Source organism: Tiliqua scincoides, chromosome 1 (assembly GCF_035046505.1).
Source record: "Tiliqua scincoides isolate rTilSci1 chromosome 1, rTilSci1.hap2, whole genome shotgun sequence".
Classification (NCBI taxonomy): Eukaryota; Metazoa; Chordata; class Lepidosauria; order Squamata; family Scincidae; genus Tiliqua; species Tiliqua scincoides.
Window position 1 is genome coordinate 145,412,852 of NC_089821.1, and position 16,432 is coordinate 145,429,283.

The following is a 16,432-nucleotide window of genomic DNA, read 5'->3' on the forward strand; positions in this document are numbered from 1 at the left end:
AGTGGTTGTTAATCAAGTTTTTTCTTTGCATCCAACCAGCTGAGTTCAGGCATTTTCCACCAACCCGCTACAACTCCTATCCTCTTTCTCCCCCTTCTGGTTTGATTCCCTTTCTTTTAAATTTTTTAATAAACTAGTTGTACTTTGATTCTCTGCTTGCCTAGTCTATATTAATGGGTAATGATGTCTGATCACACTCACAGATGCTACTGTAGTTTTGATTTTTGAAATGAACCTCTGGAGCCTGTGCTCTCCTGTGAGGAAGACATACAGTCCCCCTCTGCCTGGTCTCTGCAGCCTAGGATGGTGGCAGCAGATAGAAACTACCAGTCCTTGTCCCCCAATACAGCTGCTGACCCAGTGAAAAGAGAAAGGGAAGGAATCATACACTAACTGCTAGAAACTACTCCCCCCAGTCACCCTGCCTTCTTCTGGTATGATCCCCAAAAATAGGGATGCAAATTTACCCAAGTCTTCTCTCTAAAAATGTAAGGTCCTTCTGTTTCTGCAATGTGATTTACGGAGGATTAGAGCATTCTGATAGTGCAGTCCCAATGCAAATCAAGGTCCCCACAACTGTTAATTAGGATTGTCACTTTGCCTTTTTAAAAAGTGCACTGACCTTAAAACTTTCCATTTGCTTGCTTTATTATTGATGGTTAATCTTCCTTGCCCCATTTCCTCCCACCTAGCAAAAGCTAAAATATACTTGGGTATCTTAGAGTACTGTATAACAGTACAGTAGCTTTATCCCTGGCAACAAATACTGGTGGTTATTTGAACAAAACAAATACATTTATAGTTTAAATCTCAGAAATACACAAAACAGTATAGTTGTAGGCCAAGTGATACATAAATATATGTAATGTTCTTGAAGTAGTACAACAAATGTACTTTTTTATGTTTTTCTTTTTCTGTTTTCAATGTCACCAAATCCCCCCACCCCCAAACATTTTCCCATTAGGGTTTCAAAATTCCGGGAAGTGTTGAAACTCTAGCTTTTGATTCCAATCATTAAACTGGAAACTGGATGATGATGCGACTAATTGGACAGTAGAATACTTCAGGCTGTGCAAATTTAGTTAGCATTGGCCAACTTCATGCCATTATGGAAGCATGCTGTCATTGTCGTCTCTGTCACATTGGTTTTACAACTGACAAACGGAACACCCAAAGAATGCTTTGTTATAGCTTGTGTTGTATTCCAACTGTATGTCCCAAGTGACATCTGCTTGTAGTCATTTCTGCATGACAATGCTCCTGTATCACAATGAGAAATAACTCTTGATTCATTTTGTCAAAGCAAAACCTGATTTACAAGGATATGCAAAACCAACCTTTGCTTTGCACATTTCTAATTAGCATGGAACCTCTGTGGGTGGTGGGTGAGGTGTTCAAGCAAAGCAATGAGGCCCTAACCAGATCTTATCACTGGGAGGTTTTTGACAACACATGCTGGGTGGGGAGGCATAAAAAGCACAGTTCAGATTAATCAGATTTCTATATCCAATTGTAATGCAAAAAAGATATTAACAGCTTTACAGTGCAATCCTATGCATGCCTACTCAGAAATAAATCCCATTGTGTTCAATGGGGTTTACACCTATAATCCAAAGTGTGCGTCAGATGGCAGCCTAAGTGAAGCCAAATTGTTTTACAGCTTGAGCTACAATGTGCATGTTTAAGATCTGGCAATGTTACATTTGCAAATACTACTCAGATGTAACTGGTAGATAATTCAGCAGATATGCATAGGACAAAATGTTCCACTGGGGCCCCAAACATATTGCACCAACTTTTTCTTAAGTCTTTGGGGATGCTGGAAAATATGGAGTGTATATACAAAGTATGAATTCCCCAATTCTCCTCCTTTCTTCAGTTACAACTGCTCTAATTAGGACAGTACCCATTCGCATCAGGTTGATGTTCTTGTGCTGAAAAAGCCACAGCTCTTTCAGGCTTCAGAAACTTCACAGCTAGCAAAACCAGACTGGGATCAACTCAAGTCATCTTTCTCAGTCAGATGAATATTACACGAGGCACCACAGGGATTGCCAATGTTTCCTGCCAATTTGTTGAATTGTTAAGCAGTTAGACTCTGCTCCCTTATGACAACAAGAAGATAGAAAGTGTCACACAGCTCAACTTCTACATAGCTCAGATGCCATCGCTTTACTCTGCTGTGGGGAGCCTACTGGAATCCTACTTCCTAGGATGAAGCAAAATTAGCTAACCAACTATTTGATCTTTTGCATCTGTGGGATTTCTTCATCAGAGAGTGTGAAAGGCTAAAACCAAATATAAATTTATCTCATTTATCCACAATATATTCTTGTGAGGAGTTCATAGCAGAGCTGTTTCTGGTTGTGGTGGGCCAAATATCCTGCATTTGTTCTCAAGACAGAGCATGTATCCTATCTTTTCCTGCATTTGCTCCTATACAAACTGCTCACACGTGGCCAGAAAACTGGCTTCCACAGAGCTGCTGAAAAGAACATCCTATAATAAGGTTAAGCTTTTAATACTGACCAGGCCTTGTTAACTAGAAGAGGCAAGTTACAACTTCTGGACTAAAGCTTTAGAACAGGGGTGCCCAAACCCTCACCCAGGGACCATTTGTGGCACTTGGTGACCCGTAATTTGCCTTGAATTACGGGTCCTGCAGCAAGCCCCTAGTTTCTAATGAGCCACTGGCCTTCCAGAGACTTGCTGGAACCCATGCTGGTGCGATATGACTACTCTCAGTGCAAGGGCCGATTGTTTGACCTCTCATGTGAGCTCCAGACTGAGGCTCCCTCCACTGCTTGCCATTTCATGTTTGTGAAGCAGCAGCAGTAGCAAAGGAAAGGCCAGCCTTGCTTTATGCAAGGTCTTTGATAGGTCTTTAGCTATCCTGAGACCATTCATATAAATTCTTTTTTGCTTCCATCAGCGTGACAGCCACTTTGATTCTGTGGTCATGCTGTTTTGACAAGTGGGGTGGGCAGGCGGGGGCAGCCCCACCCACTAGAAAAGGTCAATGGCAAATGGTGGGGGAGCAAGAGGATGGTGGATTCAAGGTGCCCTTCATCACAAGTCTGCTGCTGCCACTGCCTCCCTCCAGTCTCCCACAGATGCAACCCTGAGTGATCTGCTTTCCATTCATTAAACAGGAGTGGAAAGTGGATCACCCACTTCTTCACCTAGCTCCAGGCGCGGTTTCTTCAAATATGGAAGAGCAGGACTTCCAATTTGATTTACAGGGACCATGTAAACCAAGGAGGAGAAAGTGGTATGTCAAGTTGCAGCCTGCCATCTCTTAAGCATGGTTAAAAGATTACCAGTGGATCCGTTATGTCTGCAGATCCTACTCTTCTGCATACTGAATTAGTCCAGATGAATATCTTGCCACATGGAGGCAGTGCCCATGTGGTCCAATCTGAAGCAGGCATCTTGTAGGGAATTGCACGTAGATGCTCTCTTATGAGATCTAGAGGTCACAATAGTTGTTAATTTAGTGTTGCACAAGAAGGGATCAAGAATTTGATTTTATGGGCCTGTCACAAGGTAGCAGAGAAGCACTCTGTTAACTAGAAGAGGCAAGTTACAACTTCTGGACTAAAGCTTTAGAACAGGGGTGCCCAAACCCTCACCCAGGGACCATTTGTGGCACTTGGGGACCCGTAATTTGCCTTGAATTACGGGTCCTGCAGCAAGCCATTGCTGCATTGGCCCTGGTGTGCACCCGAATGCACTGCGGAAGTGTTTCCCAAACTGTGCAAAATGCTTCTACTTTGTATGCCAGGGCCAATGGAGTGGGTCACAGGCCTCAGTGTGACCCAGAAGTGGCTACCAGAAGAGCCCAACACTGCCCTGTTGTGCTGCAGCCTGTGCAGTCTGTGACACATTAAACCCACAGGAAGGAAATGCTATTTTTTTTTAGAGGACTTGAGCTACAGAGACAGCTTAAGGTTAATCTACCAATGTTTATTTATAGATAAATAAAATTCTTCCCCGCCTTTTTACCCTTGCATGTCACCAGTTACAAACATGATTACACCAATATGAGCCTGTAACCATTCTCATTAACTGTATTAATTATCCCAGTGTCATTTCACCTTCCTCCAGCCTGCCTGTGGTTCCCTGTTAAAATATATGGCTCCAAGGAAGCATTGAGAAGTTGCACCAGGAATTTCCAACTGGGCTCTTTCATGTAGATTTCTTACCTTGCTAAACTACATGAAGCAGCAGCTTTCAGAATGAGAGATGGTCTTGCTTTTCAGTGCAGAAAAACCAATGCCACAAATTGGTAACACCATGCCACACAAACTATCTTGGGGCATTTTACAGAGCCAAACAACCTACTACAGAGTACCTAAGCCTTTAGTCCTGCACACCTACCTGGGAATACACTCCACAGAACACAGTAGGATTTACTTCTGAGTAAACGTGCCTAGGATTGCACTGAATCAGAACTTCTCCAATTTGAATCTCACCTCTGCAATGAACTCACTAGGTGGCTTTACGCAAATCACCTCATCTCAGGAGCAATATCCCTGCTGCAATAGGGGGATGATAATGCTACTTATCTTATAAGGTGTTACCAGGATTGCATCAAGGTAATACTTGTAAAGTACCATGCATGTGGAAAAAAAGCATTATACAAGTATTATTTATTCCCTCTACTGCAACTAAATCCAAGTACAGTGGGCCCTCCTTAACTGCAGGCTTGGCAATTGCGCATTTGAGCAACTGCAGCACTGTGGGGTAGTATTGAAGAATCCACTTCTGGGTTATGCCCACGACCCACTCCATTGGCCCTGGTGTGCACCCGAATGCACTGCGGAAGTGTTTCCCAAACTGTGCAAAATGCTTCTACTTTGTATGCCAGGGCCAATGGAGTGGGTCACAGGCCTCAGTGTGACCCAGAAGTGGCTACCAGCCCAACACTGCCCTGCTGTGCTGCAGCCTGTGCAGTCTGTGACACATTAAACCCACAGGAAGGAAATGCTATTTTTTTTTAGAGGACTTGAGCACCTGCAGATGTTGGCATCCGTGGGGGGTCCCAGAAACAAACCCCTGCAGATTGTATGTGTACAGGAAATAACTTCATATCTTTCCAGGCAATATTTCCCATTTCCTCTGCTGGGAAATCTCTTCTGTTGTTAAATGCTACAGCACTAATGGAGGCTATAGAAACATTAATGATAAGATGCAAAAACAGATTCTAACCTCAACACACAATTTGTAGAAAGCAATTTCCAGCAAATTTCTGTTCATGAATTCTTTTGGACTTTTAATTTAGCATTCATGACATAGGATGTAAACCAGCCCAGAATAACGGATCCTTGAGATGAGTAAACTGAAGGCTGGTTTATGCACATTGAGCAGCCATATAAAACAGATTCTTATGATTCTACCGCTATTCCCAAGATTGCAGTGGTTGGGGGGGGGAGCACAATGTGGAACTGTAAAAACTGCAGCTAGCTTTATTTAAACAGCCTGGTTCACACCATTTCCCCATGCAGTCCTGTGTCCTTCAACAGCTGATGGGCTGCCATTTGTTGGAAAACACAGACATGGTTTTCAACTGTGCCACAAATTGGGACAAGAAAATAATCAAGTGGGTACATGAATTCAAGAGTCTAGACAGTCATCTTTTCCACGTCTTTATACATAGCTATAAGAAAGACTGTCCAACTTGAGCTGCTTGTGTAGTGTGAGAGAGCACCACAATGCAGCCAAACATCTCAACCAATTTTTAGGAGTATAAATAGTATGACACCATCTAATTTTTTCAAAAGATCACAGCCAGGGTTCACAAGCAACACTAAAACATGGTTCAGTTTTACCAGCACAAGAAAGCAAATTTGCCCTCTACAATTCTAGCTTTGGGTTTGAACCTTGTATTCTATTTTAATGCAAGTAACATTTCTTTAAGATACCATCTAACAGTCAGGTTATTTGAAAGCACAGCCACCTCGTCAGAGGTGATGGTAGTCAATGGAAAGTTGTTCTTCTTACCCATTTCCTGTCTCGTGCTGCATACTCCGGTGCCATATTTACGTAACACAGCACCCACAACTTTTGCAGCAGTAGGTTCAACTTCTGCAAAGCCGAGGTAGTTATATGAACCCATGTTGATTACATTCTTGATTTTCCTTCCAGTGAACCTATAGTTAGGGAAGATTTGGAAAGCACAAGAATGTTTTTTGAAGTTACAAATTAAGAGAGCTCAAAATTTTAAGCTAGGCTCGCCTGGGAAAATGACATTCTGAAAGCTTATTCTTTTTGCTAAACATTTTACTTTTCTTCATTTAAAAAGAAAAGGACATAAATACTTAAAGATTAATTTATTTATTTAAAGAGCATTCATAAGTAGTTACATTTCAACAAACATATGAAAAATTCTTCTCCAACTCTCTTGTTGACAGCTGCACACATAGTTTCCTTGAAAACCCATTCTGGGGATGGCAGACTAAGGGTGATTTCTTATTGTTTGGTTATAGAAGCATTCCCCTTAAATTTGAAGAAAAATCCAAATAATCCATGATATTTTCAAACTAACTAAAAAGATACCACCACCACCACCAAATACACGTACACTCTGTGTTCATAACAAAAAAGTGAGATTTATATTTGTGATAATTTGGGGTCCACACTTGTGCAGTACTGTGGCAGCAAACCACTGCCACAGCAGTTGTGAGACAGGTTGGCATGCACATAGCTTGGTACACGTCAAGCTGTCATCTTTATTTTAAACCTCATTCCCTCCAGTAATTTTTCCTACCTTAGCCCAAGAATAATAAGATTACCTTATTTCCATCTTAAATGATTAATTCTATATCAAGCAAACTGTACTGGTCTTCCATGGTTTTAAGAGCTTCAATAAGACAGAAAAATCTTTATCAATACACTCTTATGCGTGTTCACAGAGGTAAGCCTCATTAGGTTCAATGGAACTTATTCCCAAATAAAAATATATAGGAATGCAGCCATAAATATTGGAGTCAGATCATCTGTATGCTGCAGATGTTAAGTTCTTGTGATTCCATCATCAGATTTTGATATTAATATTAACAGTTCCTTTAGTTTTAGCCTTTAGTGGTTTTAAGTAAAGATGAAACAGGTTAGGTGATACCAGGCAGCCCTGTCTAATACCTTTAAGCAGAGAAAAAGAAAATAAAAAAACTCAGGCCCCAATCGTATCCAACTTTCCAGTGCCGGTGCAGCCACAATGCAGCCTTGAGGAAAGGGAACAAATGCTCCCTCACCTGGAGGAAGCCTCCATGATTGCACCCTTACTGCAGGATACAGCTCATGCCCCATTGGCATGGCTGCATTGGTGCTGGAAAATTGGATAGTTTGTGGCTCTCAATCAGCATCTCAGTACCAGGGATTGATAATTTAATCCTGAGAGAAAAGTTTGATTCAAACTGTTGTAAAATTTCACAGAGATAAGACCATTCAACTCTATTTATGAAATGTTTAATTTTATATTTTATTTACTTACAAATTTATATTATGCTTTATCTCCCAAGTGGGTATTTAAAGCAGCTTACAAAAAGAAATCAACAAAAACATAATATTTATATTTTTATATTGTATTTTAACAGTTCCTAAAATTATATATATATATATATATATATATATATATATATATATATATATATATATATATATATATATATATATATATATCAAAAAATCTAATTAAAATCCAGGAGCAAAGAACAAAAGAACCTGTGAACACTAAAAAAGAACACAAGCCCATAAAACTAATGCTTAAAACTTTAAATATCCATATTAAGAAGTCAGAACCTCAGAAGGCAAGAGTAAAAAGAAATGCTTTTAAGCCTCGCCAGAAAGCCTCTAAGGAGGGAGCAGTTCATAAACTGAGAAGGAGGGAATTCCATAGAGTTGGTGCCACTATGGAGAGAGCCCCACTCTATGCCGCCGCCGCCGCGTCCGCCGCCACCACCATCACCCCACCCACCTCCATAGGTGGCGGCAACCATAAAAGGGTCCTCTCTGATGATCAGTGAGGATAAGCCTGATTACATGGAAGATATATCTTAGCCCATGTTCAAAACTCTAATTCTGCAAAGATGAACCTGACCCAATTCATCCTTTGAATTACTGGTGGACCTAGGAAGGGGTAAACGGGGCAACCCTCTGGGGGTGGCTCCACCAGCCTCACCCCCTCCCCGCCCTTTTGTCCTTCTCTTAAAGCAGAAGGGGCACGCATGATCTCTGCTGGAAAAGCAGGAAAATGCTGAATGCTCACAGGCCCTCTAGGCACCCCCTGTACTCTTCTCCTCTCCTCCAGCCTTGACCAATCCCAGGATGCCCAGGGTGAGGGGCACGCTGGGAAATGGGAGACGGGAGGGGAAGAAGGTTGTGTGAGGTGGATGAGGGTGGGAGGCTGTACAGAATGGGGGATTGTTCCACAGGCACTCAGGACTATCCACTGGCTGAGTAACAGCCAAGCAGCTGACCTGCTTCTGCAGCCCTGTTCCCCCTCAGCCAATTTCTGTCTACTCAGAAGTAAGTCCCATTGTGTTCAATGGGTCTTACTCCCAGGTAACTACATAGAGCTGAGGTATTCAATCCCTAGGGAGGCATGGCATCTGGGGGAGAGAGGTGGCTGTAGCTGCTCGGCTCAGCTGCACCTGCTGCCTCCCTACTTGCTGCTTTTCTGTGGCTGTGAACAAGGTGGGTGGGGCAGTGTGAGGTGGGAGAGAAGGCTGGCTGGGCAGCAGAGGAGGTGCTGCATCTCATCAGCACAGGTCGAGCTCCTGATAGGTTTCAAACTGGGAGGGAAGAGTAAGTACAAGCAGCTCAGCACTTTCCTCCACTTGGGAAGGAGGGAGCCCAGCCTTCTCTTAGTGTGTGTGTGTGTGTGTGTGTGTGTGTGTGTGTGTGTGTGTGTGTGTGTGTGTGTGTGTGTGGGCGCGCGTGCGCGCGCAAATGCCCCAGCCTGCATTCCTCCATCTTGCCTGGGGGGAATAGGGGTGGCAGTTGCCCGTTGGGGTGTATGTGTGTGAGGAGGCCCCCATCTACTTTGGGGGTGAGTTGTAATCTTGCTCTGTGTGGCTGCAATCCTTTCCACACTTTCCTGGGAGTAAGCCCCATTGACTCAAATGGGACTTACTTCTGAGTAGACCTATATAGGCTTGGGGTCTGTGTCAGCTTAACCCAGGATCCTCACCTTTCTCTTTTTCCTCCCCCTTCAAAAAAGAAAAAAAGCCACTCTATGGTTTTGCCTCCAAAAATTGCTTAAAAAATAAAAATACCGGTTCCTTTTCAGCCATCCCCCTTTTTCCTCCTGCCTCCTGGGGGGGACATGGGACTTCCCATGTTGGCTGCTATTGTAAGACAAAAGGCACAATCCTAGTTTCTAGTGTATAATTATAACACCTTCACCCCCATTTTGGGGGTAACAGGCATTGTTTCAAAATAAATGTGCTCAGAATTATGATTTATGGGCAACTTCTTACATTGCATTTTAAAGAGACAGAACACTTTAGGATGCAGTTGTCTCTGAGAGAATGCTTCTGATCAGATATTTTCAGAGTTCATAATGCTACTTAAAACAGAACTGTATGTGTGGGAGATGTGCCAAGATTGTAAAATATTCATGATCCTGTGACAACTTAGGGCCCAATCCTATCCAATTTTCCAGTGCCAGTGCAGCTATGCCAGTGGGGCATGCACTTCATCCTGTGGTGGGGAGGCAGACACAGAGGCCTCCTCAAGTTATGGGAACATTTGTTCCCTTACTTTGGGACTGCACTGCAGCTGCACTGGTGCTGGAAAGTTGGATAGGATTGGGCCCTAAGGCTGCAATCCTAACCTCACTTTCCTGGGAGTAGGACCAATTGAACACAATAGGACTTACTTCTGAGTAGACTTGCTTAGGATTGTGCCCTAAGCAAGTAATGTGGCACAAGTTTTTGTAAGCTAAAGTTATTTCATCTACTATAATATTGTAATAATAATAAATTTAATTAATTAAATCATGGGGGGCACCAAAATGTTAGTTTGCCCGGGGTGCCAGATTGTCTAGGTATGCTGCTTTGAATAAAAGCTATGATTTTCAGGAACAAAGTCCAAGTTCTTCATTTATCTAAAAGAAAAAAAAGGTCTTCAAAATAGGACACGAGAGATACAATCCTCACAACAGAAGCTATTTATAGTTTTATGCTTGTTGCAGTCCAGAGATAACGTTTATAAAATAAATTGTGAAACAAAGCAAATAACTCCACCACAACAGACTTCCGAATAGTAGATCTATCACAAAATATTGTTTGCTATGAAGAGAGAAGGCAATACATTGTTTTTTTCAGTTATCTTACTAGCTGCCTTACCTAAAGGTCACATTGTAGTCATCTGAAACACGTTCCATCAGGTCAAACTGTGGTCCAGGAACACTGCAGATAGGGCGGTTCCAATTGTCTCTTACTCTCACATAAAGATTTCTGGTATAAAAGTGTTCAAAATCTTGATATAGTGGCACAAAATCCTGGGGTTTTTTCAAAGAAAAGAAGCATGCAGTTATCTTTCTATGATATCTTCCATTTTCCTTGCTTTCCTTTTTTTAAACAAAAAGGAGACCCTCTCAAGAAAGTATTGAGGCAGAGACTGGGCCCTTCCTTCCCTTCCTCTGCCTGCATACAAAGAGACAGCAGTGTCATTCTCTCTCCTAGAGAGAGAGCGAGAGCGAGCAGTTCTACTTCAAAGGTGTTCTGGAAGACCATGTTGGCAGGGGGTGCACTAAAAAAATGAGCTTAGGCCATGGCCAGTAAATCAGGATTTTATTGCTAAACCCAGAACAACAAAAAAGGGCATGGTCTCCCTTGCATGGGTAACTTTAAACCTCAGCTCTGATGGGCAATGTCCAACAGGTTACACAGACACTATCCTCAGAGAGAATTAGTCTGGGAAGAGCCTATGGGGTTAGCAGAGCACTCAAGCTGTCTGCTGCCTGATGGTTCCCCCTCCCCCTCCCAGTCAAGAGTTGAACAGCCCAAAGCTTCACACTTGCCCAATCCTGAGGTGCAAGGGGTGTAGTATTCCCATCTCTGGCTGGTTCCCACAGGCTGCTGATCCTTGCCCTTTCCTATGTCAGATTGCTGTGGAAACCCAAGGAAGCTTTAGAATCTCTCTCTTCTTCCTGATCTGCTTCTGGCCTTTGTTCTCTATGAGCCATTCCCACCTGGCTCTGGTTATTTCACCTGTATTTGTCTGCTTCCTTCCTGGTCCCTCTTAGAGCCACTCTGTCATTTCCTTCTCCCTTTTGGCCTCTCTCACCTTCCTTCCTACCTATCTTTTCTGCTTGCCTCTCTACCCTGCACTGTCTCTTTCTGCTGCCCCCCTCCAGCTTTTGAGTCCTACCTTGTAAAGCACCTTCCCCTCCCCAGCTGGTCCCACTCAGTGGCTCCAATGGGGAGCGGGCATTGCCAAAATCTGCATTTTCCTAATCTGTGCTCTCACTCACACTAAGAAAGATCTCAATTTCTGCTCAAACAGCCAAACCTTTAAGAGTTTAGTAGGTAACTGGCACTTCTCAAAAAACAAAAAGGTATACGTCAGCATACATGTATACATATGGATGTACAGAGCCTACATGACTGCATTTATGACCTCAGTAGCTGCTCCTTCCCACAAATTATGACACACTACAAATTTTGATATACAGGAGATTTGCAGAGATCTTTGGAAATGAATGGGCACAAGGTGCAGGTGACACTGCTACAAGACCTGGCATGGCAGCAGGTAGTGCTGCAACATTTCTTTTGCACTTTCCTCTATCTTTTTTTTTTAAAAGCAATCTTTGGGACTACATCTAGGCCTCCTATTTTTATTTATCTTCATGGGGATAGCAAACAAGGCAAGATCATCATGTTGTAAAAATTAAATCACTTATGGTATGACACAGTGCTATACACCTTAGAGCCACCTACCTCAGATAATATTATGGGGAGTTTTTATGTTGATAACTAAGATAGCTGGGTCATCATTTAATGCACTGGATTGCGGGGTTCACAGCAAGCTGATTGAATTCAACATTGTGAAACTATCTGATACAATTTTACTTTGTTGCTTGCTGAGATTATTTGTGTTGCATGTGCAAATACCTGCACTTCGAAAGACAGACCAACTGCTGTTTGACTACTTCATTTTTTCCTTCACTAGAAGCATTGCCTGCTTGATTCATGTTCATGCAATGGAACAGCGTCTCCATGCGTCAGACAACTATGGTAGATAAAGCACTTTTCCTATAAAGAGGCAGCTGAATATAATGTGCTATGAGGCTATTCAGACTGTCCTTATTAAGACTGAGAGATGATTACATACCATTGCTTGAGATGAGATTTGGGGAAGATGGTAGGAGAGGAATCCAGTGCATACATAGTAGGAATACATCCATATGCCACACCAGATACCCCACAGAACTGGTTTATACCTAATTTTCATTGTTTGATGACTCTCAGCTAGAAATGGTTTCCTCCTTCACTACAAAATGTAGCTTAAGACTATCTTCCTTGCTTTGCTATAATCAGTTATAGCTGTTATGAAATGGCACTATGCTCATCTTATAGATACTAAAATTGAGTGTTGGGAGAGTTAGGACAGACAAAAGAAAATATTTCTTTACTCAGTGTGTAGTTAGCCTGTAGAACTCCTTGCCACAGGATGTGGTGATGGCATCTGGCCTAGATGCCTTTAAAAGGGGATTGGACAAATTTCTGGAGGAAAAGTCCACCACTAGTTACAATCCATGATGTGCAGGCTCCTGATTTTAGAAATGGGCTATGTCAGAATGCCAGATGCAAGGGAGGGCACCAGGATGCAGGTCTCTTGTTGTCTTGTGTGCTCCCTGGGGTATTTGGTAGGTCACTGTGAGAAACAGGAAGCTGGACTAGATGGGCCTATGGCCTGATCCAGTGGGGCTCTTCTTATGTTTTTATGTACATAAGACTCCCGGCTATCCAAATTTTGATTATCTGACATTCTGCTTCATCCAACACACTATCTACAGAGCTGTGCATGCATGCATATTATTACCAGCATTATCATCTACAGACTGCAGAAGCACTTTTAGTCCTCTAGTGGGCTAAAAGACAAAGCTCCTACTCCCAAAGAGACAGGAAATGAAGGATGGGGGGGTGTCAATAGTGAAGGCATCGTCCTGTCCTGCCTCTTTCTGCAAAAGGGAGATTTTGAATTTCTTTTGCTAGATGCTGGTGGCATTTGGGCAAGTTGAAGGTGTATCTGGGAGGAAAGATATGGATTAAGAGGGGCAGAAAACAGTTCTCAAAGGAATAGCAAAAGGGACGCATGACCAGCATGTGGATGTAGGAAGCAGCCTTATGTTGGGTTAAATCACTTGGCTGCCCAGACCAGTCCTGCATGCTCAGATTAACAGCAAACTCAATATATTGCAATTTAATATATCTTAATATATATAGGCTGTGCTCGAGGCAGGAACAATCTGGGTCTGGTCCCCGTGCACAGTGAGCTCCACCCCTCCTTTTGGACTGGCCTGCCTACACTGAGCAACGAGGGACATTCCCATCAGTCAGGAATGCCCTAGCTTCCACCAGGGAACTTAATTTCTTCCATTTAATTTGTGATCTGTTTCATGTTCCCTCATGTTATCTGACATTTACTCTGACCACTTACTGGTCCAGTTTAGGTTGGATAACTGCACATTTAAGCTTTATATAAAAATTATTTTAGATTATACTTCTGGCCATTTGGCCACATTGCTAAATTTTCTTCTGTACCACAAGTTCCCAAAGTGTGTGTCACAATGGCCAGGCACTCACTGGGGTATTGTGGGATGCCTGCTGCCTGGGAATGAGGCCAAGCCTGCAAACAGCAGTAGGAGGCCTGGTGTGGTGGGCAGAGGTGCTGCATGCAGTTTTCATGCGCTTGGAAAAGTCCTCCTGCCTGCCCTGACCCTCTTATTGCTGTCTGCAGGTTTGCTTCTGGTTGCCTAACCCAGGAGTGGTGGTGACATCATCATGTGATGCGTTTTGCATCATTGACACTCACTCCCAGATTCCAAGCATTCCATCTGCCATGAAAAGGACATTGCAAGTAAGCTTAGGAAGCACTGTCCTATACCCATGTATGTACATGTGCAAAAATAGCTGTATCTAACACACATCTGTGCTAACAGAGGATAACATTTCATGCTTCGGATGAAAGCTTATAGTTTAAATAAAAGTGTTAGCCTTTAAGCTGCAACAATATTTTTTTCTTCAACAATAAGTGAACTATTTCTATTTAAAAGAATGTGTCAGGAGATATGAAAGTTCTAGCTGGAATAATTAAACAGTATGTGTGACCGAGACATCTGGAATCAACAAGCAATGAATAGTTTTGCAAGGATGGACCTTGAGACAAACCTGAAAGAGACCAGTAGGCTTGCAGTTTTAAGGTTTATCTAGTGGCTTTTTCCCAGTTCTTGAGATGATTAAAAACATTTCAATTTCCACTAAGTTTGTTTTTGGGAAAATCATAATAAACTCTCAAGCACCACTACTCTATTAAACAGAATTATTAAATCTTGCAAGTGAAAAATAACGTTGATGTCACCCAATGTAAATATGTCATACAATATGTTGTGAATACTAACAAACATATAACTATGTCCTGCATTTTTTTACCTTGAAGAGGCTTAAAAAAAATCACTTTATATCACATAGTGCACATACAGACCCAAAAATATGGAACTATCAACTTTGTTCATGTCATGATTTAGGTTTTAGGGGAAAAGTGACATACAGTACATTATTTTGATTCTTCTTATATGCTTGCCAGATTCTACAAACAGATTTTAAATCTGCCACATTTTAGTCCCACATACCTTCTGTTCTTCTCGTTCTCCAGCTATGATGATGTTTTCCAATCCACAGATTCTGAATAGGTCCCTAACGTAGCCAAAAAATGTTGCTAGTGCAAAACCCAAAACAGTAAGAACAGCAACATACAATGGTGCTTGCTCAAAGGACTCTTTAAACGGTTTTTTGTAGAAGCCTCCATTTGCTACACCATTTTCCTGAAAAATAGAAATAAAATACGCATAAAATGGTTCTGTCTACAAAGCTACAGTGTGTTGTAAAACTGAAGAGTTCAATGAACATACAAATACTATAAACCAACCCAAATTACACAATTCACAGGCCAATCTAGGCAGGTCTACTGAAAAGTATGTTCCACTGTGTTCAATGGGGCCTTCTCCCAGGAATATGTGCACAAGATTGAAGCCTGTTGATCAGTCTGCAATGTGTACTTGGCTTATTTTACAGAGAAATGCAGTTTTTCTAATTTTAGAACTGATCCAGTACTGCTGTCCTTTTTAGACAGTTCCAGAATATTTACATGAGACAAACGAGATAAGTGCAGGGAAAAAGATAGTTCTTGGAGAGCAAGTCACAATTTTTTTCCCTTAGAAATCAGAGCTACCTTATATACTACTGACCTGGACTATTGCTGCAGAATATATTTAACGTGCCACCAAGAAGAAATGGTGGAGCATATCTATGGATGAATGCCTTTATTGGTGACCTAAGTCCCAATCCTATGCAATTTTCCAGTGCTGGTGCAACTGCAGTGCAGCCCCAAGGCAAGGGAAAAAATGTTCCCTTAACTTGTGGAGGCCTCCATAACTAGTCTCCCACCACAAGATGCAGTGTACACCCCATTGGCATGACTACACCAGGGCTGGAAAGTTGGATAGGATTTGGCCCCTACTTCTTTATGGCAGCCCTCAAGACAATAGTCTTAGTACTCTGATATTAGCCAACTCTTTCTTTTTCTAAAACAGTTTCAGCATGTATATTAAGACAAGTGGACAAGAGAAGCAACCTTAATCAGTAACATTTCAGAAAAATGTTACCAATTGTATTCTGAAGCAAGCAGCTGCCTTAAGACATGTTATAATTATACATAATCACTAATACACACTCTGTGAACACACTTTGCTTTTCAGCATCATGCTGTCAGGATATGAGGGAAAAAAATCTGGCAGGTGTTTAAGGGGAAAAACCCCACACATAGGACATTAACAATTACAGACATGAGTGGAATGTAGGGAAAGGAATCCTGCTTAACCAGATGAGGAGGTATTCCTCTAGCTCTCTGGTAAAGTGATAACTATAAGAGCAAGGGTCTATTAAGGTGAATCACAGTAAGACTGTACTGGCTGATTTTCAAAGTAAATTCAAACTCAACTTTATCACCAATCTCTTTTTAATCTTGGTTGACTGCAGTCTATGAAATTGCATTCCAGTCAGTTAATTGTAAAAGGAAAACAAGTTTCACAAATCTAGGTATTTTGCTAACTATGTTTAGAATTGCCCACTGGGTAAATGGGAATGCCCACATGGAGAAGTAAGCATAAATTCATATTTAGAAAAGTACAAGAAAAAAATTGTAA

The 16,432-nt window shown here is 41.9% G+C and overlaps 1 protein-coding gene across 1 annotated transcript in view; it reads right to left on the reverse strand.

Moving 5' to 3' along the window:
- Positions 1–16,432, reverse strand: part of SPTLC3 (serine palmitoyltransferase long chain base subunit 3) — a 110,793-nt gene that overhangs the window by 42,893 nt on the left and 51,468 nt on the right. The window contains exons 2-4 of the mRNA XM_066622452.1: positions 14,861–15,052; positions 10,350–10,504; positions 6,004–6,152 (exon numbers count right to left, since the gene is read on the reverse strand). Of these exons, the coding sequence (XP_066478549.1) occupies positions 6,004–6,152; positions 10,350–10,504; positions 14,861–15,052 (496 nt within the window). The remainder of the gene's footprint in view (positions 1–6,003; positions 6,153–10,349; positions 10,505–14,860; positions 15,053–16,432) is intronic.